A 27,473-nucleotide genomic window follows, 5' to 3' on the forward strand; every position below is an offset into this window, starting at 1 on the left:
TGAGTTGATATAATAAGAAAAACTGACTGCAAATAAGTGGTGGGTAATTTGTTTTCACATATAAGCTGCTGTCAATGAATAATTTAACCAATTCTAGTTACAGTCTTCTACTTATTAAGAAACCTCCTTACGTCTTACTGGAGCTGGCAGAATGATAGATGTCTACAAAGAGTGAAAAAGGCAAGGGAAATCAGTACTCCTGAACATCTGTAATGTGAGGTTTGATTCTATAAAGCCTGACAGTATCATTTGTAGCCTAGACTTCAAGCGTGGTCATTCCAATATTTTTACATTTAAAGCCACTTTGCCCAGTATGGCTGACACAATACGAAAGGCAGAAGTAAATCAATTTTTCTGTGTTTAAATTACCTAGTAAAACAGCTATGCTTTGCACTACCCTTCTTTCTTTTTATTCTATGTGGAAAATAATATAAATATTCTGGGAAGAGCACATTATAAGTGTTCTTGGTAATAACATCTGCATAAATCCCAGCCTAAACGTTATCAGACTCAGAGCCATAACAATGCAATATTTTTTCAAGCTTTGCAGTAAAATGGAAAAAAATCTTCCTGGAAAGATTAATAATACAAACAAGGTATTAATTCAGATAGAGTTTTCCTTCATCAATATTAACATTCATTATAAAAGGAGCATAGAATAAGGTTATTTATTTGATGATTTACTGCTCAATTTCTTAAATAGTGTTCAAGATCATCATGTCACTGTTATGAGTGGTGTCTTCCAAGATACACCATTTCTAGATGGCAGAGAAACTGATGACTGTCTATGTTTCAATCCTCTTAAAATGATAATGCAAAAGGCCAAACAGGTAAGTTACAGAGAAGTAGTTTTGGAAATGTTGCAGTGGAGCTTTACAACCGGGTAAAAGCATATCATGTCATTGTCTAGGAAAGTCAGAAGAAACACAGTAACTGTGGTTTTTATTACAACAGATGAGAAGGAGTTTTAACACTCTCTGATTATTGCCTGCTGCAGTGCATATGCCCCATTATCCATCTGCACTCTGATTTCTCCTGCTGCTCTGTTTTCAAACTAGAAAGTATTAATATATACAAATAGCCCACTACACTTTCACACTTGAATTGTGACTCAAATTACAACTACTTGATCATCATTATTATTGCATTTATACTGTAGTTTCTAGGCTAAAAAGATGCTTCTCAAACTCAGAGAAAATGTCTGTAACGTCTTTCAACGCAAACTATCTGCAGATTACTTCTCAATCTCAACACACCTGAAATAAAACACTCAGAAACACCACCAATTGGAAAAAAAATTAAGCTCTGTTCCTCTCTTCACCATGTCTGAAATTTATATAATCATATATCTTTGCTTGTAATTTTAAGGTTCATAGCTTCACACTTACCATATACATTATGACACAGTGCACACTAAATATGAAAGCATACTTTGGTCAGAACCTGTAGTCTGCCAGGAAAATTGCTATACTTCATGCAAAAATTTTAAGCAGAAATACACACATACTGAGTCATGGAATGGGATGTTCCCTAACAGATTATGTGGTGCATTCCTAAAAAAAAAAAAAAAAAAAAAAAAAAAAAAAAAAAAAAAAGACAGCATTGTAAGCAGGAGAATCAAATTTTGCAACAATCACCTAGTAAGTCACACCAAAGACTACAAATTGTTTTGACAGCATTTTAAATCTACAACATCAGCAAGGGCAATAACAAAAAAAATGTTACATTTGTGTAGGTTTACCACCTGTTATTCCCCCACTGAAGACAAATGTATGAAACATCCATTTGTATTATAAAAAAAAAACTTTTGAAATTTCTTTATGAAAGGTCTCCACATTTTCATAATTACTGCTGTATGTGGTTCACCAGGGTTGCCTTTTATCATTACTCTCTGCAATACTATGTACAATTTGAAGTCTAAAGAGGGGTAAACAATACCACCTTCCAGAACTTCTTGTACAACTTCTGTTCTAAACTATTCCAGTCATCTTTAAACTTCAAAATAACCCTGTCCTTATGGCATAAAAATTCAGGCTTAGTTCATTGAACACGCCATTCTTTAGAGATATGCAGCACAGCCAACAGTAAATATTTCTTCACATTTCATTAGGTCTTTGTAAGGTCGCCACGCCTTAATTTTATCAGTGCTAAACTATGAATTACCATATTCAAGATCTACCAATGGGCACATATGATTTCTGTACAGGAAACAGAGGGCATATCCTCTGCACACTCAGCAACCTTCAGAGAAAACACAGACATTTTTTCCACAGTTTTTTTTTTTTTTTTTGGTTTGTTTGTTTTTTTTTCCCTGTAGTGCCAATATGCCTTATAAACATTTTGCTCTCATTTCAGTACCCTGTTCTCTGAAAAATGCTTTGGAGACCTTTGTATTTTGGCAAAGTTTTAATCATGGGACACTTAGGCATGCAAATTGAAAGGAAAAAATAAAATGGAGAAAGAAAAAGAAGGGAGAAAAGAGCCAAACACAAACTGTGATACACAGAATACCACTTTGCTTTAAGCTTCTTCCAATTAGGAAGGAGGCAAAGATTCTTAAACTTAAATTGTTGTCAGAATATTGCTCATTCACTACCCTGCTTTACTTTTAGTCTGGTATGAGAGATGAGTGCTAGTTCAGAACTTCCCTTTGCACACTGTCCTTGATTTTCCTTTCTGAACCACTGAAAAATGTTCCAGGAGTTCCTCCCTGACTAAAGCTAGCAGCACTATGCTTGTTCTAAGTAAAAGAGAATGTGCAAGAATTGATCTATCCCTTCTTCCTCTGTTAGAAGTCAGTGCAGTAGAAGATTAAGATGTGTTTCCAAAGCAGTAAAATATATTTTTGATACCAGCAGTAGATGTTAAATCCCAGCACACCAAAATCTTCAGCAGAATGATGACTTGGCAGAGGTTTAAGAAATGAAGACTGTTGACACAGAAGATTAATGCATTTGTATGCTTACTCACAGTTTCTTCTCTTGTAATATTATCCCTATTTAAGGCTTAATGAAACTAGATTACACTGTTAATACTGTCAAGGTTATTATCCTCTGTAATATTTGTATTCTGATAAGGTGGATAGGCAGGTGAACATGAGATGGAGGAAGAAAGAATTTTCTCTTAACTAGCGCCCATCTGATTCAAAGAGGGAGATTTTTGCATTGATTAACAAAGACAGCAGAATGTTCATTTGTATTCACATCAATCTATATGTTTACCTTTCCACTGAATCAGCTTAGTGAATTTTAAAAGACAATTTTGTAAGAATGTTGTGATGAATTATAATTACAAAAGTTATACAGAATACATCTCACATAGTACAGGTTGGATCCATCCTGCCTCATGCTAGTAGGTATAAACTCCCTATTGCTAGCATCCTGGTGTTGCATGAATTTCCCTTTTGTCACCAAATAGTTCAATTTAGCCCAAACAATTTGATACCATGGTATCTGAAAAAGAACAATTCAGGTTGGAAGGGATAGCATCAGGCTTAAGTCCAACCTCCTGGTCAAAAAAGAGCTAGTTATAAAAAGAACTGGTTTGCTGCATGGTCCTGAAAACCTACCAACATTGAGGCCTTGCACCTCTGTTGTGGCAACCCCCACTATCAATACAAGCTGAGCATTGAGTCCTGCCAAAAAGAACTTGAGAGTACTGGTGGCTGGCAAACAGGACATGAGCCAACAGCGTTCCCTTGCAGACCAGAAAGCCAGCTGTATCCTGGACTGCATCAAAAGAAGCATGGCCAGCAGGGCGAGGGAGGTGATCCTGCCACTTTACTCCACGCTGGTGATGCCTCGCCTGGAGTACTGCCTCCAGATGTGGAGTCCTCAGTACAGGAGAGACATGGACCTGTTAGAATGTGTCCAAAGGAGAGCCACAGAAATAATCCAAGGAATGGGACACCACTCCACAAGGACAGGCTGAGAGAGAGCTGGGGCTGTTCAGAGAAGAAAAGGCTCTGGGGTGACCTGATAGCAGCCTCTCAGTATCTAAAGAGAGGTTATAAGAAATAAGGGGAAAGGGTCTTGAGCAGAGTCTACTATGACAGAAGAGGAAATGGTTTCAAACTAAAAGAAGGAAGATTGAGATTGGCTATAAGGAAGAAGATTTTTACAGTGAGGGTGTTGAGACACTGAAATAGCTGCCCAGAGATGTGGAGGATGTCCTGCCAAGTAGACATCTGAGGTCTGGCTGGGGGGCCACTGAGCAACCTGATCTAGCTGTACTGTCCTTGTTCATTGCAGGGAAGATGATGTAGATGAAGTGAATATTAATACTCACTGGAAAATAAAGCTTTGTTCCTATGCTTAATTGAGGGGGCACACAGAATGAATACGAACACAAATCACTACCATTGGGCGAATTCAAAACAAAACAGAATTCATTCTGTCAATAAAACTTTCATAGCATTATATAGTTAGTATGTTTGTTCATCTTACAGTTTCTGATATTCATACAACATACACTTTCTGATTACATCAAAGCATGTACTAGTGCCAGACTAAAGATTCAGCTACCAGAGTATCCTATTTCCATGACTGACTGAAAACAGTGGAACAGAGAAGAATGAGACTGTAGGGTACTTATATATAACAAGGAACATACAAGCACTGTCTTCTTAGCAGAAGCAAAGATGCATAAAAAAAACCTAGAAGTTTTATTGAACACAATTTATTAATGAACCATGAAACTTGAAAGTTTAGATCTTCACTTACTGAAAAAGACGCAGAAGAAAACAGTGAGGAAATCTGAAAACTGAAGTCCATCAGAATTATGACAAATTATTTCGTACTCAATGTTGCCATTATAATGTAAATATCCTACAATGCACTGATAAATATGAAACCAATGAAGTACATGTTTCTGTAATGCTGTTTCTGTCAGGAGACTGCTACAATACAATACAGCATTTAGAAGAAGCATGATTTCACTTAAAATGCTATGCTTTTCCAACCAGCAAGTTGTTTTGACTACAACTGGACAAATCCAAAGTTTTAGCCTATTGAAAGCTTTCATATTAATGTCCAACTTTCACAGAGTAAAATGCAAAAAATCTTTACCTAATAGGGTAATTAGACAAGAAACACTGCCTCATAAAAATGAACTAAATTATTCTAAAATTTCTTCAGTCTAAAAAGATGCAATCATCTCTGAAAAGCATGGTATCCTGTTTTCAGGGGAAAATTAAATCATATATCGAACCACAATGCAAATTTTTCTTAGGCTCTTGATAAGTTACAAGTTACAGATACACAATTTTCATCAGTAAGTCATGATTTAAGTGATTCAAATGATTGATCCAGTTTCTATTGAACTGATGACAAATTTGAAATTCACTTCATTGATTGCAGGATCAAATAACTTGCTGCTTGCAATCTTTTTTCTCCTGTTGATTAAGTGAGTCCTTCTTTAAATTTTCCATATTTAGTGCCTACTCACTACAAAATCAAAAATGCACACTACCATTCCTTAGATGAGCTATCCCCAACTAAGTATTTGAGAAGTAAGTTTTTTGTCCTGAGGCTGTAAACATGTTGCTTTAATCTAATATTTCCATCTCAGGGACATCCTTGTTTGGCAAAAACAGTTAAAGAGCTTCAGTGTTTTTCAGAAGCTTAAATGAATTTTTGAATCTAGAAAGTAATACTTCTAACCAAGACAATTTTAGATGTAAGACTATTTTTCTTTCATTGCTGGAGTTTAGATGAGTTATCTATAAATGGAAAAACAATAACACAGAGTGCAGAATTGCTTAGGAATGGATAACTTAAATGTGTGACGAAAAGGAAAGATAATAAAATATTTTTGAGCAGAAGAGTCAGAAATAGCAATAGCAGTAATTGCATTTGCTATTTGAGTTCCTTCTACCTCAAAGGATTTTAAAACAACATATGAACCTTGAGTGAGAATGTACCCTGAATTACATGCAAAGGATGAAAGAGAAACTTGTGAATTCATGTTTGTGGAATTTCCAGCCATTCATTTTCTTGATAGTGTGTAGACATTATGCCTTCAAAGGAGAATAGAAAACACAGACCAACATCCAAATTCAAAATATAATATAAAGAAAGATGCTGCAAACTGCTGGACTCTTTTTCTTGTAAAATATAGAAGGCAGAGTTAATGCTGTCCCCCTCCCTCCCCCCCCCCCCCCCCCCCCCAAAAAAAAAACAAAAAAACCACACAAAACCACGAACCTATTCAAGGTGCTATACATATTCCAAAACTGATTCGCAGACCATTAAAACTTCAGAGACCTCAAACTTCTGCAGTTGTTACAGTAACACAAAGTTCATACCTGTGGCAAGATAAATGATATGGAAGAGCATGTCCTTGCCCTGCACAACATCCACAACCACATGAGAAAATCGGCTGTTGTCTTCCATGAAGTACGGAATTGGAATAACTGGTTGGACGACCTCATGCATTAAGAAGAATTTTTGAGCATCCTGAAGATTTCTCTCAGTTAGGTTCACATACAAACCCTGGTCCATGGTGCCACACTGAAAACACAAAATAACATTACCATATGCCTCAACAGAATCAAAACTCTCCGAATTACAGCACAAGAACATAAATACTAAAACTGTATCATAGATATACTTTGTAATTCCACGTTAAGGTCATTTTTTGGTGTTGATCAGTGTCCACACAATGGCTGAGGAAGCTCCACCTCCCTGAGACAGTACTAAGGGTATTCCCTAAATCCAAACAAGATGAAAGGGCATCAGAATGAGCACAGGTGGGCTGTAGTAATATTTGGCTCTAACTTACATTCACAGAGAAGGAAAGAGAAAAGCTGTCATCAAAAATTTCAGACTATTTTTCTTCAGAATTTACACAGACACAATGCTAAAGGCATTACAAATTTTCATATGAAATCCCATGGCCTACCACAGGCAGTCTGATAGAAATCCCAACACACAGCTTTATGTACAGTTCTATAAACTTCTTCAGACTCTGCATTTAGCCAAAAATGGACCATGCAGAGCTCTCACTATAAATCAAACTACAAATGTTATCCATTGCCAAGATACTTTTTCTTTGAAATTGATCACATATATCAGGAACCTGTACTAATTTTTGAGTGCAGAGAAAAAGTCCAAGCATAAATAAGCAAAGCAAAGTAAGCAATAATTGATTTTAACATCTTTCTGTTTAGGTCTTCAGTTAACTGAGGACAGGAGATAGATGCTCAGCCCATGTGAGTATGCAAACATTTCCATGTTCATTTAAATATTATTGCATCAGAAAAGTAAAACATTACTTCAGTATATTTATCAAATATTGATGTGAAAGAGATACTCTAGTCATATCTTTTACTCTGTTCTACTATGTCATAAATGATACTATGAATTGCAGCATGAACTAAATAAAACTGTCTGCAAAATTCTACGTTATTTTTTTTATCACTGACATGTTATCAATCTGAAATTAAGCAATCACTCCAAATACACAACCTTAAAAAAAAAAAAAAATAAAATTTAAATCAGTAATTCCTTAATGAGAAAACCTATGATGAGGCAAGACAGTAACCAACAGGAAAAAATTATCTTTTTTTTTTTTTTTTTTTTTTTTTTTTTTTTTGCTTTGTGAGTACCCTGCATGTCAGGCCAGTGAAAAAATTAAGCGACTGTGCCAAAGAAGAACTTCTCTGAGTATATCAAGCTAGAAGGATTCCAGCTAGAATGCTCATAGTACACTGTCGTTGGTCTTACAATGGAAAATGTCCTGTGTAAAGAGAAAGTGAGCTCTGGAGAGAAACAGCGTTTTTAAGACTGGGACTTCAGTGGCATTCCAATCTGGAAAATATTAAATTAATATAACCCAGCCTTGGAAATACAATGTCTGATGTAACTATCACCACCCAGAAGTAGTCTTCCTTCACAATCACATGCTTCTCTTTCTTAATGCTGAGCAGCTGAATGCTCTGAGGATAAATCAAATTCAGAGACTACGCAAACAGAAATTCAGGTATTTTACTATAACCATGCTACAAAAGAAAAGAACTCATTTTGGGAAAGAAAATCAGTCATTCAGCCAATGTACATATCCACTCTCCATGCAATATGTATTCTAGAGTACTGTCAAGTCACAAAAATGGTTACATCCAGCTCTGTGCATTAGACTAGCTTCTGGTATATGTCAGCACTGTGCTTACAGAGCCAGAAATCTGACAGAAAGTTCAACTGAATAAAAGATAGCACCAGTGAAAAAAACAGAAGTTTGGCATCACTAATGATACCTAGAGATCAGTTAACACGAATTGGCTTCAATACTGCGTTTTAAAAGGCCATGTTACAGCTCTTAAAAGTAGCGCTGGCCTGCAAAACTGTTCTGTGAGATCTTATACAACCACTGCTGCTCTTCTTGTAAATTTGATAAAGAAAGTACCAGCCATATTAAAATCAGCCAGACTACTCAAGCAAGGAATTTCAGCACCTCTATGCCTGGACTGGGAGCAAGAGATGAGCACTGGCAGTACAGTACAGTCTCAGACTGTTTTTAACATCACTGTTAGACAGCCAGCTTCTTTGGCGTGTATCATTCTGTATGGGATGCACCCACAATAATTACTAATGCATTAGTAAAGGTTTTAAAGGCAGAGATGAATGACTTGCACTGGAGTCGCACTTAGAAAGAAGGTAAGACGTTTACAAACAAGCCTTTCTTTAGAATTCCTCTTCCAAAAGTTCAGCCTTACTTAGACCCTCTTAAAGTCAGTACTATAACAACATAAATGTTTCTGCAAAATGCAAAAAGTTATGAACATATATAGCTTGCTTCTGCAATATGGCTTAATTAAATGGTGTTTGGCCACTTGACAATAGCACCAAATTCAAAGTAACAAGGCTCTGTCCTCTAATTCAGAGCACATTTAGTTCCTTATTTTCCTTTGTTTGCATAAATCAGGAAATAGCTAAAACTACCTGTAGTTCCTGGTGGGTGGTTCTGTTTTATGCCTACAAAGATCTCATGGCCCTTAACAAGAAGGTGGGGAAGGTTGTTAAAGAAGCAGCGTTGAACTCCTGAAATCATAGATTGAGAATAGCAGAGGGGCCTACGGAGGAGCAGGCCATCCCGTGCAGCCCATGGCAACCACACAGAGCAGAGGCAGTTAGTGACCATGGAGGAGCAAGCAGCAGAGATGAAATGTTATGAACTGACCACAGCCCCAACTGCCTGTTCCTCTGGCCTGCTCAGAAGAAGGAGGTTGAAGAGGGTGGATGGGGAAAGGTGGTTTTAATTTGCTTTCGGTTTCTCATGGCTCTTGTCTGTTAGTAGTTGGCATTAAATTAAAATACTCTCCCGATTCTGACTTTGTTTAGCCTGTGATGGTAATCGGTGAGTGATCTCCTTGTCTTTGTCTTAGCCCATGAACTTTTCATCATCATACATTCTTCCCTCTGTCTCATTGAAGAAAGGGAGTGAGAGAGCAGCTGTGTGGTGCTTACCTACCTACCAGGACTAAGTCACAACAAATGGCTATGTGCTTACCATAAGTATTCCATTATTTTTGTTAAAAATTTCCAGTGATTGACTCTCCTTGAACTAATTCATTGTATACTGTCAGCCAACCACAGATTATTACAAGACCTGAGGCTGATAAATTCAAATGAGGAGGACACAATTTCACAAATTATTTTACTCAAACTCCTCATGGGGAAATATATGTAACACTGACTACTCTTCTTTTTTTTTCTTTTCTTTTTTTTCTGTCAAATACTGTTTCCTTTCCTGATTGTAATAGCACACACATAGTGCAAAAGAAAATAGCAATCTGATTATATTTGAGATAGAGATTAATGTTGCCTTGACAGATAGCTGTGTTTTGTTATGACAGAAGATTGAAGTAAATACTTTTTTTCCTCCTACTCTTGAAAGAACATCACTTTTCAACCCAAATTATTTTGTGAAAAGGCAAAATTAACAATGCTGAAATTGGGGGGAACTCTTAAGCTTTCTTCATTTTTTAAAATTTATTTTTAGTTTTAAAGACTTGTGCTGTAATGTACTGAAAAACTGGTCTTAATAACTATGAACTACACAACATTCTGAAAAACAACAACAACAACATACATATCATCTTTCTCATATGTATCTGTACCTGAAAATTTGGATTAGGATTGGGATATGGAAGCCAAGCAGAGCGAGAGTTTTCCTGGTACTTGAAAGGTCCATTAAATGCCTGAGTTATGGCACTCAAGTTGAAAACACAAACTGCTGAGGCTGCTATGCTGTTCCTGTGAAAGAAATATAAATATTAACTTAGATAATAACATTACAAACTCAATTTGCTGAAAAATAAATAATATTTCCTTTTATTGATGCTTCAATCCTTCAAGTAATTAACAAAATGGATATGATCAACAAGGAGAAGGTATCTCAAGATAAAGATACATGACATGCTTACAATGGACTTAAATTTTTGGTCACCTTTGCCAATTAGCTCATGTGAGAGGCAGAGGGAGAAACTCAGAACTCTCTACAGTGTGCTGCTATTCTAATATAGAAAGGCCAGACTTTATTTCCACATATAATCACATGTATCAAGGACATCATTCTTCTAGTTTCCATGCACAGGATACAATTATTCTTAGGGTCCATTAATGTTTCTTCTGGGCAGTACAAAGAATCAAGGATTTTCAGCTTATGTTATTTTTCTGGACCCTGTGGAACGCCTGTGTAAAACACCTGAACAAAAATTCCATCTTCTAAATGATGTTTTACTGAAAAAAATAAAATAAAATAAAATAAAATAAAAATTTTAAAAAATTGAAATTCCAGAAACACATAAAGGGAAAACAACTTGGCCTTCATGCTTTCTAGATCTCATGTTACAAGAACAGACGGCAGCCAGGCCATAAATACAGTTTCCTGTTCTTCTCTTGGATATGTGGTAGACAATAAAGTAATTTTGCATACTGTAAACAGTATAAGTCAGTGACTTAGAGAGGTCTTAACCTGAAAAACTTTTCCACAATTTGAGATAAGGGCATAGCTAATAAAGGTAGCGGCAATAGTATATATTTGTACTGCAGGTAAAACTGCTAAAAATTGATCCATATCACATTCTTCTTATTTATTCATTTATTAAAACTATTCCTGTGTTTTACACAAGCCTACTATAAAAATTCCAAAATGACGGGAAGAAAAAATAACCCCAGGCAATCAATTCTTAACAAAACTTTTCAAAACTGAAAAAAAAAAAAAAAGATATTGATTTAACAGCAGGATGAAAGATCAGTTTTCTTATTTATGCTCATCACACTTATTTCAAAGAATCTCCAAATCATAAAGTTTCAGGCTAACAATTTCTGCAGAATCAGTTATCAGCGGATTTGATAATATTCTAGATATATAAATTATCATTAATAGCAGCTAACAAATACTATAACAGTACAGAATCTTCTTGAATTTTCTAAGTCTTTAAAAGTCACCAGATTGATGATTGTACATTTTCAAATGGTGTGAAAGAAACAAAATCAGCTTCATTATGAAGCAAGAGTTGCAATGGACTTAACAGCCACTCATAAACTGTGTAGTTTTTGCTAAGACTCACAATACTTATTGATGGAAATGCTTCAGGTCATCCCCCACAGAATGATTCACAACATATATGCAAAAAATAATCATTAGTGTACAATAAAATCATTGCAGTTCTGAAGCTGCTGAGATTGAAGAATGCTTAATGTGGTTTGGTAGTATCTGAGCCTACATCTATGGAAGGAATATGGTGGTCTCCCTCATGGGAAACTCCAGTGCTTCTTCATCATCAGCTTTTAGGGCTGAAATCACATGGGTTGTACACATATCTGTTAGACACATGCAACCTGGGGAAGTAATCAAAACTCCAAAAAGATTACCACAATATTCAAAATTTTATGTATAGTATTTGATGACAGAAACAAATATATTTTAAATGGGAAAATAACAACAAAAAAAATATCAGTTGTAATTAATTTCTCTTTGAATAGTACGCCCCTATTGGACAAGGTAGAATGCTAAACTATTAAGGAAAAAAGAACTAGCAGCAAAGTTTCAAATGCTGCCTGCTTTCACGTAGCAAAGGTAGTCTTACACTTACAGATTCCTTCTCAAAGATTATGGCAGCTCTGACCATTTTGCGCAACATCAGAGCAAGTGGAATTTGTAGCACAGGAAACAATCAATAGTCATTCTGAGATAAGCTTCCATGGCCAAAGCCTTGAGGATTTTCTGGAACAGAATTCTTCTGAACTGGCTTTTCATGGTAACTAGTAAAAAAAGACTAAGCAGCACCAAATTTTTCTATCCCTAATAATCCCAACATCTCTTCTATTCTCTTTTTAAAAGAAGAATTTGCTTCAGTACATTTCTCCAGCCTAAGAACAGAGTTTAAATTACCATTTGAGTCAGGAAATGTCACAGCCTAATGCAAGCTGCCCCTCACAAACCATGCTCACAGCCTGAGCTGACAGGGAAAGCGTATGAAAGTCTGTAAGACATCTTTGATATGCCAACATCAGGCTGTACCAAAAGTATGAGAAATGAACTAAGGCCCAAATTCATGCTCACTCCAATCAACTAAGGTATCATAACTTGCTGGCATTCATTTGTGACTGTTGCTAACCAGGTAATGTACATTTATAGGAAGTAGGTAGGTATTTGAGTATTTAGAAAGGAGCACTGATAAATGCCCAATTTAAAAATTTTAAAATTCTAGGAAGAAATGACCTACGCAGCAAGAAGATGCAGGGGGGCAAAAGAATCTGAAACCAAAACATCAACCTTGTTCACACAAGTGAACACTGAGTTGTGCAGCCTCAACCCAAGGGCTATTCTCACTTAGCAATAAGCAAATACTATTTATCACATTTTAAGTAACTGCACATTTCTGAGGCAAAGTTCTCTTTCTTTCTTAAAAGTTAAACTACTCTGACTTCAGAGCTGAGAGTCTAGAAGGCTTTTATGTAATTCACAATATTTAATTTTCAGACTAAACAATACCATTTCAAATTTTGTCTATTTGGTATAATGGGTCCAGTTGAAATTAAATTAAACTTTTGGTTTGATTCTAAAGCTCAAATAAGAAAATGTGAAGACTAATTTCTAAAATTGAAGAGAATCTCTCTGTATTTGTTTGGGTCAAGTGAACACTTATTGACATGGTAAACTTACATCATGTCAATTTTATGATAATGTGAAATTATAATTACAAAATATATTTATTTCATAAATACGTAATGTATTTACGCTCAGAAAATAATGTGTAAAGAAAAAGTGTTTGTAAGAATGAATGAAATAGCCTTAAAACGTACAAAAAAGATGACAGAATAGCCTTAAGATATATGAATAGGATGACATAATAGTCTTATAACACAACTGCCTCCTTGAGGTAACGAAATATTAAGAATTGTACCCTCCTTCCATACACCTTCAGCAATTCCTATGGGATGCATTTGGTGCTGAGATCTGTCCATAAGGCGTATAGTAATTGAAATTATTGTATTCACTTGGCAAATACAGAACAGAAAACAGCCCAGATGCTTTACTTTTTATTTTTGTAAGTAGCAAAAAAATATATCATGGAATTTACTTACACATTAGTGGTAAAAATCCCATAGATCAAGTCCAATTCTGGCAGAAAGAACGTGCTCTGCAGTTCGTTGTAGTAAAATGGAATTTCTCCAGGACGAGAGCAGTTCAGCCGAGCTTTCATGAAGGTAGTCCAGGTATCCTCCAGCACAAATTTGCCACCAATATCATTTTTGCACACTCGAGCAGCACGAGAGAAGACTGTTTTGCCACAGTCATGTTCAACTGCATTCTCTCGGAAGAAGAAGTAGGTGAAATTCCCAATGTCATAAGATGACACAAAATTGGGTTCTGAAAATAACAAAATAAAAGATTATTTACTGTCTACCAGTGATAGATGCAGTCATACAGACATGAAAGTTTATCTTCAGACATTACTTTTCAAAAAACATATCTTTTATTGACCTTGTGGGGAACTAGCTGTTTCATGGCCCTTTAACATGGGCTAAATGGGCTCTCTGCTCTGGGTGCCTGTGGCATGCAACTGTGCTGGGCAGACTTGGCCCAGGTCACTGTTGTCTACCTTCAAGAACATCATCAAATTTTTCCTCTCCACGATGCTGGCAGGATATATTCTTATTGTGTAACTACTTCAATCTTTCATGTTAAACTCTGTTTTTGCTTTGCCACCATGCCACTCTAGATTACCAGAATAATGGATGGTTACTAAGTGTGACTAAGAATATATTCAGTGGCTTTAATGGGAAGAAAGCGAATTCTAAGTGACAAGTAAGCTAATTCTAAGGTCTGACTATGATGCTTCGCAAGGGAGGTCCAATAGCCTAAAAAATGTCTTTGCATTGGCAGAAGAAGATCTTACCATAGGGCCAAAACATTATGGGAAACACTCCCAGTTAGAATAATTAATTACTGACAAAATGTTTATAACCTGTAGGAATAAAATTAATATGAAATGTATTCAGAATGTTTTTAAGATTCATGAAAAACCCACATAAATCTTGCACAAAACTATTTTAAATATGCACTGATAATCATAGCTCTTGTATAAACAAAAACTAGTATTTGTATTCCAAAGATTAAAAATTGAGAAATACCCTATAATCTGCAAACACCTGTGCATATACTGTACTGATTATGAAGTAATGAAAATATGACCTGCACTTGAAAGTTGTAAAAATTATTATCTCAGAGCTACCTGAGGGAATTCTGTGGATCTGGAGGGATTATCATGTCAGGCTTTTTTTTTTTTAATTTAATTTTCTCTTTGGAAAAAAATGAACTGAATCACTTCAAAGCTTGAAAGGAAAAATGACATTCCTATCTAGGAAAATTTAGTTTCTAAGTTTCCCAATATTGTGCTGTGAACTGCTATTTGTTGACATGGAGGACTTGTTATAAAGGTTTTTAATACAGGAAAGGAAATTACTTTTATTTCCTGCTGAACTTGCAGGAGCAAATTTCCATTTGTTCTGGAAGAGTAAATGCATTTCTTCTATGAATGATAACAAGTGCATAGCATTCTGGTATGTCACAGGATACAGATAATAGGGATCAACATGAGACTGTCAATCTGTAATAAAGTCATGACTATTGTAAATGATCTTTACAGTTTATACATACATATATATATATATATATATATATGTATATGTGAGGATATAACATATAACTTATGGATGTGTGAGACTTAGTAGATGTTCCCAAACTAAAAAGAATCAACAGAATTGGAAAAGCAAGAAAAAGAGTTTATCAAAACGGCATGACAAGGTTTGCCAATGTACAACATGGAACAACACTACACAGATATGTGAGTCCAGGTACTGTAACACTTCAGTGCCAGTTATTGCTGCCTCGGGGCAAACACTGATGCAGCATGCTGTTTTCTGAAGCTTGCTTACACAGTGCAGTGCCCAGGAATCTCTGTAACTTCCTTCTTAAACTAGCAAGACTCTGTCAAAGAAAGGAATTTTGCCCATAGACTCTTGTAAGTTATCACAAAAAGATGACCAAACCACACAAAGTCAACATAGCGCTTCAGTCAGAAATAATGTTTTTCCAAAGGTTGAGGACAAACCTACACAGTCTCTGTTCTTAATAAAAAGGCACTTACTAAGAAGAGGCAATGTTTCCCGTTAGATTATTTTCCCTATCAACCCACCTATGGATCTCAGAGACCAAAGAGACAAAGTCTATACTCACTGTCTTGAAGCTGATGCTTCCTAACATTGCAGACTTCTGGTGTATGGCCTAGCTATGGCTCTGACATGGAGTGCATGTTGACGGTGAGCCCTGGAGAACAGCATCCTTACAGCACAAAAGCAAAGGTGTGCTGCACACCTGGGAAGGCAGCAGGAGGTCATTGAGTTAGGGGCTCTGGAGGGAAACCCTAAATGAAGTGCCTCTTGGCAAGAGCATCTAAAGCAAACTTCTCCCTGAGTCATGTCCAGGTTTTCAACAGGAAAAAGCAGCTGGAGTGGTCTAAAACAAGGCTAGGAAACAGGTCAACAATCAAGCAATATGTATGATATTGTATGATCAGGAATAAGTATTATTTCCTGGTCTTGGTAAGAAAGAGTTATGATTTCCACTGAATAGCCCTATGAGAAATGACCACTAACATTTCAAGTGAGTTGCGTTCAGAGACACAGTCAAAAGAGAACTGAGCTCCAGAAATCTGAAAAGAAATCTGAATTTAGAAGTTTGATACATCCAACTGTAGTTATAAGCATATATGCAGTTATAACTATATATATATATACATATAACTCCAAGCACATGCACATACACATGCATATATAATATTCAAAATCCTAAAAATCTAAATTCTGGTCTAGTGCTGAATGACATCCATCTTCACTAGATCAACAAATCACACTCTCATACTGTTGGTCTCAAGAGATCCATTTGGCCTCTAATGATTCACTTAATCCTAATATTTATATTCAGCAATATAATTAATAGCATTAAATTCTAGAAACATGCATTCAGTGGTACTTTTTATGGTGGGTTTGGGTTCCTTGTTTTGTTTGTTTTAGTTTGGTTGGTTGCTAGTTTGTTTTTTTGCTTTGTTTTTATTAATAAGGTTCAATTTACCACTAAAAATGATCTAAAAAAATGGAGATAACAGCAAGAATTTAAGCTCCAAATGTGCTAGTCTTTTTTTTCTTTCACCTTACTAACGTAATTAATGAAGCACATTTCTAATTTGCATTTTGCCATCTCAGTACTTCTTTTGTAATTACATTAATTTAGTATAACTCTCTGCAGCTGTTGGAAAACTCTAGAGATCCTGTATTAGGCTGACCCAGGCACTGCTTCTCAAGAATGTTTAAGGACAAATCTTAATCCTAGAGTAAATTTTTCCTACAGTGTTAAACTCCTTCAAAGTAATACATAACTTGTAGTCATCATAATTATAAGCTCACTAGATGAAATGGAAAACGTTAAATATCTGAATAAAACTTGTGAAAAACACTGCTTATTAGCAGTCACAATCATCTAGAAGACATGCTTAAAATGATAGTCTGTTGTACTCCCAGCTTATTTTGACTACTTTTTTCTCCTCAATGCCTCAATTCTCCATGTTTTTCTTTAATAATCTTTCTTTAGTTCAGTTGGAGGTTTTATGGGCATAGAAGAGCAAGGACTACAAAATATAGTGAAAACATGTCTGTCAGACAGTTTTTTTCCCAATCTTCCCAATCTTTTTCTTCCAAAATCTACTAAATTGTTGATAGTTTTTATAATAAAGTTCAGTGTAATCACAAAAGTGGATGCAGACATTAGATATGATATTCGCTAATAATTTCTGAAATATAACTGTTTCCTCAAAAATAGTTCTCATGTATTACATTACAAAAGTCCTTCTATTATCTGTTGTTAATTCAAAATAAACCTGTTCATTTTCAAGGTAAAGTGTTTCTACAGCATAGTATTTTGTAATTCGTAATTACCTCATTTTCTTGATGCAAATTAATTGGTTGCAAACTTAGTGATAGAAATCATTCTTTACTATGATCTAGTACCTACTTAAGTCCTTGAGAGTCCAATCTGGATTTCAGTATACTTTTGGTTGCCTGCGTTCACTGGATAGGTACCCTGAATAACAGGATACTGGGGAAGTGGGACAAAATACAGATCACTACCTAAATTCTCTCAGAACCTGTAGAGGTTTGGGCTTTATGGATCTACCAGTAAAATGCAGAAGTTTGGATGCTTACTTAAAATGCCAATCATTTTGCTATTTCTCCACTTTTTAAATTCTTTCCTATTTTTACTTCTTTCCTGTGATTTGGTTTTGCAGGAAAGGTGTCAATCAAAGGTCTTTCCTTGCTGACTTGTACTTAAGGACTAATTCCAGTGCTTAACAACCCTTTCTGTAACAAAATTTTTCCTGATATCCAACGTAAGTCTCTTCTGGTGCAACTTGAGACTATTTCCCCTCATCCTGTCATCCGTCACCAGTGAGAAGAGACCAGCCCTGCTCTTGCTGCAATCACCTTTCAGGTATTTAAAGAGAGCAATAATGTCTCCCCTCAGCTTCCTCTTCCCCAGACTAAACAGCCCCAGCTCCCTCAGTTGCTCCTCGTACGGCATACTATCCAAGCCCTAGGTTGAATAAGAAGTACAAAAGCACCTCTGTGGGAAGTATTACCTGAGCAAGGAAGTGCTATGAAAGTGCCTTGTAGAAACTTAGTCTGGCTTAGGACAAAGGAGGTCAGGGGAGGTGTCTCCATCCTGCGTCAGCTTGCTACTCCCCTATTTTATCACTGCCATCTGGGGGAAGATATGCAGCTTTGAAAGGAAAAACAAAGCACAACTACTCAAATTTTGCCTCTGGTGGCAGCTCCAGTGGAGAATCCTAAGGATGAGCTTTAAAACCAATAGATATTTCCATTCTATTTTAGGATAATGGCAAAAAGAAAGATACACACAAAGGATCAGAACCAACTGTATATGTGACAGAACCAAGGAAAAGTCATTATTTATCTTCTTGCAAAATAAGCAACAAACGGTAGCATATGTCTTGAATATTTTCAATCTGGTCTCCTGTCTGAAAGTTAAAGACCAAGCTGCACGAATCAACTGGATTTGAGTTACATAAAATATTGCATAATAAGAAAAGCTCTTTCAGGTAATTACAAGGCTTTTCACTATAAACAAAAAGCAACCTTGAATTATTGTACCCATTTCCATTAATGCTCTGAAGCAAAAGTGAAAGGATTATTTTTGTTCTTAGCTCATAATATCTTTCCACATATCCTTCTAGTACCAAGAATTATAATAATAGTGCACAAACAACACAGAGGATGGAGTCAAACATTAAACCCCTGTAGCCAGCAATCTGCAATAATTTTGCTTTTGCTATTACTTGTGAAGACTAAATTAAGACTAAATTAAGAATAGGTTAGGAAGCTTTCTATTAAGCAAAACATTTTAAAAATATATCTTAGAAGAACTATTTTCAGAGCATCTAATAACCAAGCAGTAAGAGGGAAAAGTGATAATACTGTGTCAGCAGACCAGAACAACCCAAACATTGCTATGTTCTTCTCAGCTGGAAAGGCTTATAATCTGTGCAATATTTCATTCTTTTTCTCCTTTGGGGCCACATCTGATACTAGAACTCATTTTAATCATCTATAGTCTGCCCATTGATCAAGTGGCTAGGTATTTAGCACAAGTTTTTATTTACTCAACATGTTCCAAAGTTTATATCATAATATGTTTAGGAAAAAGAAAATAACTACAGTGTATTTCAAGACAGTTAGAGACCCAAACAGTCTGAATATGCAAGTTTAAGCCAAGGCGACTGGCAAAAGATGAAATCAAATGTCCCACTGTTCTGATCTATGATTTAACAATGGAAAGGATTGGGTTATCATAAGCTTCCTTAGTCTGTTTTGCCCTTTTGTGGGCAAAGGGAAGGAAGGAGACACTGTAGACTAAAGTTTCACAATGGAGCATCAAATCAACCTTCACTGATTTGAGGAGGTGAAATGGGAGTAGAACTACCTTTACTAATTATAAATGTTGTACTACAAGAAAAGCAATGGAGGCTTTTCATTGTTAATCTAAACCCACTGAGGCTTGTGGACTTCAAGTATAACTCTTCCATTTACTCTATACTCCAGACCAAATGATGATGAATTTTACCCCTGCTGCACTTCGTAGATGAACCCTAAGGCTGAGCTCAATTAGAAGCACTCTATAACAGTAAGTTCTGGATATGATTTAAAAACCATGTTATGCTGTGATTTTAAAGAGACTCAAGTAAACAGCATGTGAGCAGTGAATCAAGCTGTCCTTTTTTTCCTTAATGAAAGATCTAATGTATTTGCTATCATTTAATCATATCCGAAGCAATTACTAAGGTAGACTATTCCTTTCATGAAACATTACTGTTTTAAAATGGCCTAGAAACACACTGCTCTTTACTGACCTGAACAATGGGTTGAATATCAAGGCCTCACTGATTGCTTTGGTTCAGAGAAGAAATTAATGGAAGAACTGTCTGCTTCAGACATAACGCTCAATGTGTGCTGTTTGACCTCAAGTTATTTTTCTCAAGCATAGAAGTACTTGAATACAGACTTAGAGAGAAAGAGATATGAAAGTAGGCAGCAGAACATGTCTTAAAGAATAAAATGCAGGTAAGCAGCCTTTCTAACTTCTTCAATTGTTTGCCCTCTCTATACATATACACGTGAGTACTTTCAAGTACTACTTTTTTTTTTGTCTACATGGGAAAAGACAAAGCCAAAATCATGGGAGGAAGGGGTGGTTTCTCCATTCAGAACTCCCATATTAACTGTCCTGCAGCGAGCTGGGTACCAGATGGAGATAATACTAGTTTGTTGCATTTGCCACTTGCATTTAATGTCTATAGAGCATCAAGACACACAAGTTCTATGTGCAGAGCATTAATTTATTTTTGTGGAAAATAAAGGAATTCCTGAGGTGAAAAATTGCAACTGGTGATATTCAGGCATAATCAAGAGCTGAATATGTTATTCCTCTTAATTTTAGAAGACAGCAAATTCAAAAACTGCCTCCAGATGTTTCTTTCTTCTTTCACTGAAGAAGACAAGAGTGTTTAAAGACTAAAATTTTCCAGAAAATGAAAAACATTTAGGAATTAGGCAGATATCTAACATTTGGTCAAGTGCTCTGCCTGCTATTTGAAATTGACAGTACAGACAAAACTCAGTTTACTCAAATTTCAGACTTCTGGCAGTAGTGCCTGTCATATTGCTCTCTATCATTTTTTAAAGGACTTGGAGAATGGGAGAGATCCACAAAGACTGGAGGAAAATCAGAGTCTTCAAAAAGGACATGAAGGAGTTACAGGCTGGTTAGCCTCACCTCCATCTTTAGGAAGGAGACGGAAAAACTTGTTCTGAGTGCCATCTCCAAGCAACTAGAAGAAAAGAAGTTCATCAGGAGTAGTCAACATGGATTCACAAAGGCTACCAAACTGGTAGCCTGGGAGAGCAGAGGATTCTATGTACCTAGACTTCAGCAAAGCTTTTGACCATCTCTCACAGCATCCTTGTAATTAAGCTCAGAACTAAGACAGTGAGGTAGACTGAGAACTGGCTGACTTGCAGAGACTCAACAGTGCAGAGACTCTGGTTAGAGGCCTGTAGCTAGCAGTGTTCCCCAGGGATCAGTACTGGGTCCTGTCTTGCTCAATATCTTCATCAGTGACCCAGATGAAGGGACAGAGTGCTTTCCCAGCACATTTACTGATGACACAAATCTGGAAGGAGTGGCTGAAACATCAGAAGGCTCTGCTGCCATTCAGCAAGACTGAGCAGGCAGGATAGTTGGGTGGAGAGGAACCTGATCAGCAGAAAAAAGTGTAGAGTCCTATACACTACACCTAAGAAAGAAGAATAACTGCATGCATCAGTACAGGCTGGCCTGACAGAAAGGAACTCTGCAGAGAAGGATGTAGGTGTGATGGTCGACAACAGTTCGGCCATGAGCAAGCAGTGAGCGCTTGCTGCATGGTAGGCCCCCAACAAAGGAAAGATATGTTTTTGGAGAAGGTCCAGAGGAGGGCCACAAAGATGATCAGAGGGCTGGAACACCTCTCCTATGAAGACAGGCAGAAAGAATTAGTCTTGTTCAGCCTGGAAAAGAGAATGCAGCAGGGAGACCTCATTGTGGCTTTCCAGTATTTAAGGGGAGTTTACAAACATGAGGGAAATCAACTTTTTACATGAGTAGGCAGTGATAGATAAAGGGGAAGTGGTTTCTAACTAAAGGAAAGCAGATTTAGATTCAATGTCGGGGGAAGTTTTTTACTGAGTGGTAAGGTGCTGGAACTTGTCCAGAGAGGTTATGGATGCCCTCTGCCCCGAAGGTGTTTAAGGCCAGGTTGGATGGGGCCCTGGGCAATCTGATCAGGTACTTGATCCAGCAGTTGGCAACTCTGTTTGTGCCAGGGGCGTTGGAACTTAATGATCCTTGGTTTCCCTTCCAACCCAAGCCATTCTGTGATTCTCTGATTCTTTAGAGTACTCTTATCACATACAGAGATAGCTTGAAATGTTCCAATTCAATATGTATAGTAGCAAATCTAAGTGAGAAGAAGCATCACACTCTGAAGGAAGCATGGATGTAACAGAAAAATATATTTTGGCTTGGAAATTTAAAGCTATATGTGCACACAAGCACAACCTAAAAAGGCTGAATTTGACTAAGTGTCAGCTAATACTGCTGAACATGTTTTGACTATGAAGCTTCCATTCCAGTTGATAAAACTGCCTAACTTTTCTTACAGGATTATTTATGTTACTTTCTCACTGAAAGCATCAAATCCTTCATTTCAATTCAAGTGCTGAAAACCTAATGCAGTTTTTTGACACTGTGTCACACATGCATGGGCAAATTGACATAAAAGCAGATGAATCTGCAACTCTTAGCTGCCCCACAAGACATTTCCCCTCCACACCTCTTTATGTAAGAAACCGAGATGCTTCCAGCCTTTTATTGGATTTGCTTGAATTGGCTCCAATTACAAAACTAATCTTGTTCTTTCTCCCCAAAGATAAACTCATACTTTCCTGACAACTTAATTCAAAACAGTTTTGAAGCAGAAGAATGAATTATAAAAGAGAATGTATAGGTATGGCTGAAGCTTTTAGTAGGCAAAATGTAAATAGAGAGAATCTGATTAATTGGAACAGTTTTCATGGGAAGTGTTGGGAATTTTACTGTGCCCTTTGGCATAAAACATCCAGTTAAAGTGAAAAGTCAGTGTGAAGAATGTTTTGCCTTTGACAGAAGCATCCAGGTGTGGCACAGCAATTAGCTTCAGTATCATGGCTGTGTGGACAAATGCTGCCTGAACAGAGATACCTGTACAACGAGTTCATTTTTCATCTCAGATTTCTTTTACACTGCTATAATTCTTTTATGTTTTATGCAGTTCGGTCTTCTTTTGTTAATTAATACTTTAGCATTGTCTGAACTTCAGAAAATGTCACAAATTTCTCCAAGCTACCTCTGACGGCTTCTTAGTACAAGGAAAAAAGATCAAGTAAACAAGTACAATTCAGCATTCAGTTTATATGAAGACTGAAATATATAACTAAAATAGTCTGATACTTGGCTGCAGCATAATGTTCTAGAGGTGGAAAGGTTTATATATGTAATTAAATTTGAACATGAGAATAATTTCACCATAACAAGTAATGCACTGTGGGTTACTGTTGGTTACTGTTGTGATACTTATGCGACTGATGGCAAGTTAAGCATCAGGAGTTATATATATTTTTTTCTTTTTATTGTGAAAAACCATGGGCAAAATATAAATTACATACTTCAAAATTTTAAGTTAAGCAATGGTTTCCACTTTAGAAGAATCTACATATAGTTTAGCAATACACACATTAATTGCCAAGGGAGATGTTCTTGATCTCAGGAATACCAGTTTAAATTTCCTCTCATCTGAAAATCCTCATTCAGTGGTGAACATCTTTGATACAGGAATCACTGCTACAATATTATTTTTATGATTTATGTTGCATACACAATAAGAAGTATCAAAATCAGCTATAATAAGCATCAAAAACTTCAGTTTACCACCTAAGCAGCTTGAAAACACATCTATTTATGCTTGTTAAGGCTGGGACTTGCAGAGAAAGCTAGGGAAATTCAGTCCATTCTAAACTATTTTCTGCCTTCAGTTTTTAAAGGACTCAACAGAGCAATGTCCAAGGCAAGCCACAGCCCTTGGCCATCGCAGCTTTGCCATTTAAGCTCACTTGAGATATAAAGTACAGCTCATCCCTATGCCTGCAAACACAAATTAATATTTAAGTGCATATCTCAAACAGCTATGTTTATTACATGCTATAATAAGTATACTAGTATATTAAAAATTGTATTATGCAAAATAATTTTAAAATGAGAAGTGCATTACTCTCAAAACATCCAAATTCTCACGGATCAGGATAACATGGGTTAAAAAGTAGATAAGTCTCATGGTACTCACCATTCAGCCACTTGGAGTTGTACTGTGCAGTGCGGAGAGGAGGAAGGGCTCCCAGACTGCGATAAATGGCAGGATCCCTTCCTGGAAAATCCATGGCTGTAGCAGCATACAATTCCCCACTGGAAGTGAGAAGTGCAGTGGAGTTGTGCTGGGGACTATAAGGACAACGAGCCATGCCACTGATTTGATCATGTATCTCTGTCAAGTTATTTAACTGTAAAACAGTAAGAAAAAGGGATTAAAATGACCTGAAAATTATAATCTCTGCCATGCTGTATCAATCTGAGCAAACTGTTATTGTAAACATGAATTAACTGTTTTTCTATTGCACAACACTAATGAGTTAGCCTGTACATCCACCTGAAGATGTCTCATATAGATTTCACTGTAATATTGTTTGACCTTGCTTGTTCACCTTTGGAGGGCAAAGCATGCAAATTAACAATTAGCCATCATTCCTAAAACACTGGTATTACATTGGGAGCAACTAAAAAATATATCTATATATAGATTGTTGTTATGAAAAACAGATCTGATTGTCAGATTCATCTAAAGTATTCACACATTCTAAAGTATTTCAAAGGAAAAAAATCTCACATGAAAATTAGATTTTGTAAAAAATGAGCTGCCTAGTTCAATAGACATCTTTCTGACTTAGTAGCCCTAATACTTCGAGCCATAAATCAAAGTGTGATTCTAAGTTATTTGAGAATAAAGGTACGATAAGTTTAAAAATAATAAATGTGTCAAGGAGTTTTTGATGACTGTTTTTCTTTATGTTTGAAAGCCTCTCCCCACCTGAAATATATAGCCCACTTAGTCCAACCTGTGACATTTTGTTTTTTATTATTTGACTATTATTGATTCTTTATGGACTCTTCTTCTTTGACACACAAATTACAGTTTTGTTGTTGTTGCTGTGCGTGTAGTTTTTTGCATTTTTTTGTCCCAGAAACAGGATGATTTCTCAACAAAGATTTCTCACTCTCACCAGTCAGAAATCACTAGTGCAGATACTCGTCTTCTTCATAAATACACATGCACAGTATGAAGCTACTAAATTGTATTTTATCACTAAACATGTTGACAACAACCAAATTTGACAGAATGGCGGAAGTCTTAGAAATATTTAAGACTCGTGAAATTTGGCATGTGGGAGGAACTGAGCTGCTCAGGAACAGACTCCAAAAAGAGATTATCAGTTAATTCTCCTCTTTTCCCTGACACTAACCAAATCAGCTTTTACCTACCAGCTCACTAACCAATTCACAAACAGCCTGAAATAACAACTTGCTGTGCTTACTAACCAGAAGTGTCAGAGCATGGGCTCGAGTTTATGGGACAGAATATTTAATTCATACCGTCCGATTCGTGCAAATAGGAGTGAAAGCATTGGTTCCACAGGTAAAGAGATGGTTGCCTCCAACCAGAAGCACTCGAATATAGTTCTGGCATTCCTCCTGCCATATAGGAAAACAAAGAATAAATTCAGTGTTTATGCATACTCAGTGTGTTAGCAAACGTCAATATAAATGTTCCAATGACAACATAGACATCCACCAATCTTTGTGAAAGGATCCTAACAGTATCACAGTAAGGTTCTTCAATATCAAAGACTTCTGAGTGTGCAGGAAGTCAGGATTAAAAACAGGTTGCCAATAAAAACAGTATGTTCTAAGTATATAAATAAAATTATTGAGATGTCCAGACACAGATTTGTCACTCTTAGCTACATAATTTGTATGGTATGTTTTATTGCATCTGCATTTTGGTTAATTTGAAGTTTCTCATGGTAACATCTAAAATTTCATTATTACAATACACATACACTGACCCTGAAGAATAATTGTATCTCTCTTTTTTTTTTTTAATACATTAGAATGTATGAAGGCTCTAAGAAGATAGAAAGCAACAGCAATTTCTAATGCTTATTCAGAAAGAGCAATACTAAGCAACTCCTGAAGTTGAATGTACAAAGGATTCAAATATTATTTCTGCAGAAATGTTCCTATCTATTAAAACAAAGAAAATCAACAACAACAAGATGTTTGCAGAATCCTTCTGTTTGAGCACTTGGTTAAAATGCTTTCTAGCATTCATTCAAAGAAATAGATACTAAGGGAAATCATGTAAGTATATCCCTGTAATGGTAATGGGGCAGAAGTCTCATTATCTGGCCCACGGTTATATTAAACATATTGCCTGTTTGTCTTACAAACTTTTACCCTGATAGAAAAGAAATATAAACCTGCACAGACTGAGCAAGCACAAAATAAACTGTGAAGCAAGATGGCAAAAATACTTCTAAATTCTCTGAAAAGAATGCTTAGAATTTATTACCTGCACTTTTCCTCATGCAAAATAAAAATGAAACAAAACAGAAAATCCCAAAAATGCACATACATAAGAAATTGCATCCATCTCTCATGAAAATGTAGCTCTCAGAACCTTCTCTTTGAGCCTTACATGTAATTGTAATTGTCAAATATTTTAAAACTAAGATCAAATTTCCAGCAGATACAAAATCATTGTCTCTGTCTTAAATTTACCAAGATCATCATCTTAGTATCCTTTCAAGCAAACAGAAGCTGATATGCCAGAATCATATAACAGAGTCTGAAATTGTAGTTAAGTCTTTTTTAAAAAAGCAATTATTTCACTTCTGGGCAGTTTCCTTGATCTCCAGGAAATTTCATATAAATAAACACAGTATTTTTTTCTTTGGACTGCTTCCATCCTGCCCTTTCTGCAAGCTCTGGAATGTAAGTGTAGGAAAAATAAGTGGGTTCTGACATTAGAACCAATCCAACCTCTCCTCTTCATATTCTAGAGCTCCCTGAAATACTGCCATTGCCAAATTACTTGCATGCTCATCACCCACTCCTTCTGTTCAAAAATAATGCTATTTTTTTAAACTCTGACATTCCTGGGATTCACAAGATTCTTCTCTTTAATGTTCCCAAGTATCGTACTAACTTCGTAACAATCCACAGTGCAACAGTACAAATAAGATATCTCAATCTATTTTTTGCTGGCTACGTAGTACAGTAAAATCAATGCTGAAAAAAAGACTTCTTTAATTGGCTATTTTATTCATACAGCAAATTGAAAATAATGCAGTGAAAAAAAAAGTTATGAATAAATCACCACTCAAAAGCACATAGAGAAGGGACTCTTATTTAGCCAGTTCAATTGCTCAGAGTAACCTTTACAGCTCAAGGTTTCATTTTTAGATCTGCTAAAAAAAGATACACATTAGAGAACACAAACGATTTTAAAACCAAAAGTCTATATAGCTTCATCCTACATTTCTTGATGTCTTTGTCAAGTATTCTCTTACTATCCCATAAGATTAACTTTCAGAGAAAGAAACCATTTAGCATGTACTGTCTACTTTTGTATCAGCACACCTGAAACAAAC

At 36.1% G+C, this 27,473-nt stretch overlaps 1 protein-coding gene across 6 annotated transcripts in view; it reads right to left on the reverse strand.

Annotated features, from left to right (window-relative positions):
- The window catches only part of SEMA5A (semaphorin 5A), a 313,513-nt gene that overhangs the window by 108,358 nt on the left and 177,682 nt on the right, over window positions 1-27,473 (reverse strand). For all 6 annotated transcript variants that reach the window (XM_048939888.1, XM_048939884.1, XM_048939886.1 and 3 more), the window contains 5 exons: window positions 25,414-25,512; window positions 24,053-24,266; window positions 13,590-13,875; window positions 10,115-10,250; window positions 6,305-6,509 (listed from right to left, as the gene is read on the reverse strand). In XM_048939888.1, the coding sequence (XP_048795845.1) occupies window positions 6,305-6,509; window positions 10,115-10,250; window positions 13,590-13,875; window positions 24,053-24,266; window positions 25,414-25,512 (940 nt within the window). The remainder of the gene's footprint in view (window positions 1-6,304; window positions 6,510-10,114; window positions 10,251-13,589; window positions 13,876-24,052; window positions 24,267-25,413; window positions 25,513-27,473) is intronic.

This window comes from Lagopus muta, chromosome 3, assembly GCF_023343835.1.
Source record: "Lagopus muta isolate bLagMut1 chromosome 3, bLagMut1 primary, whole genome shotgun sequence".
Taxonomy (NCBI): domain Eukaryota; kingdom Metazoa; phylum Chordata; class Aves; order Galliformes; family Phasianidae; genus Lagopus; species Lagopus muta.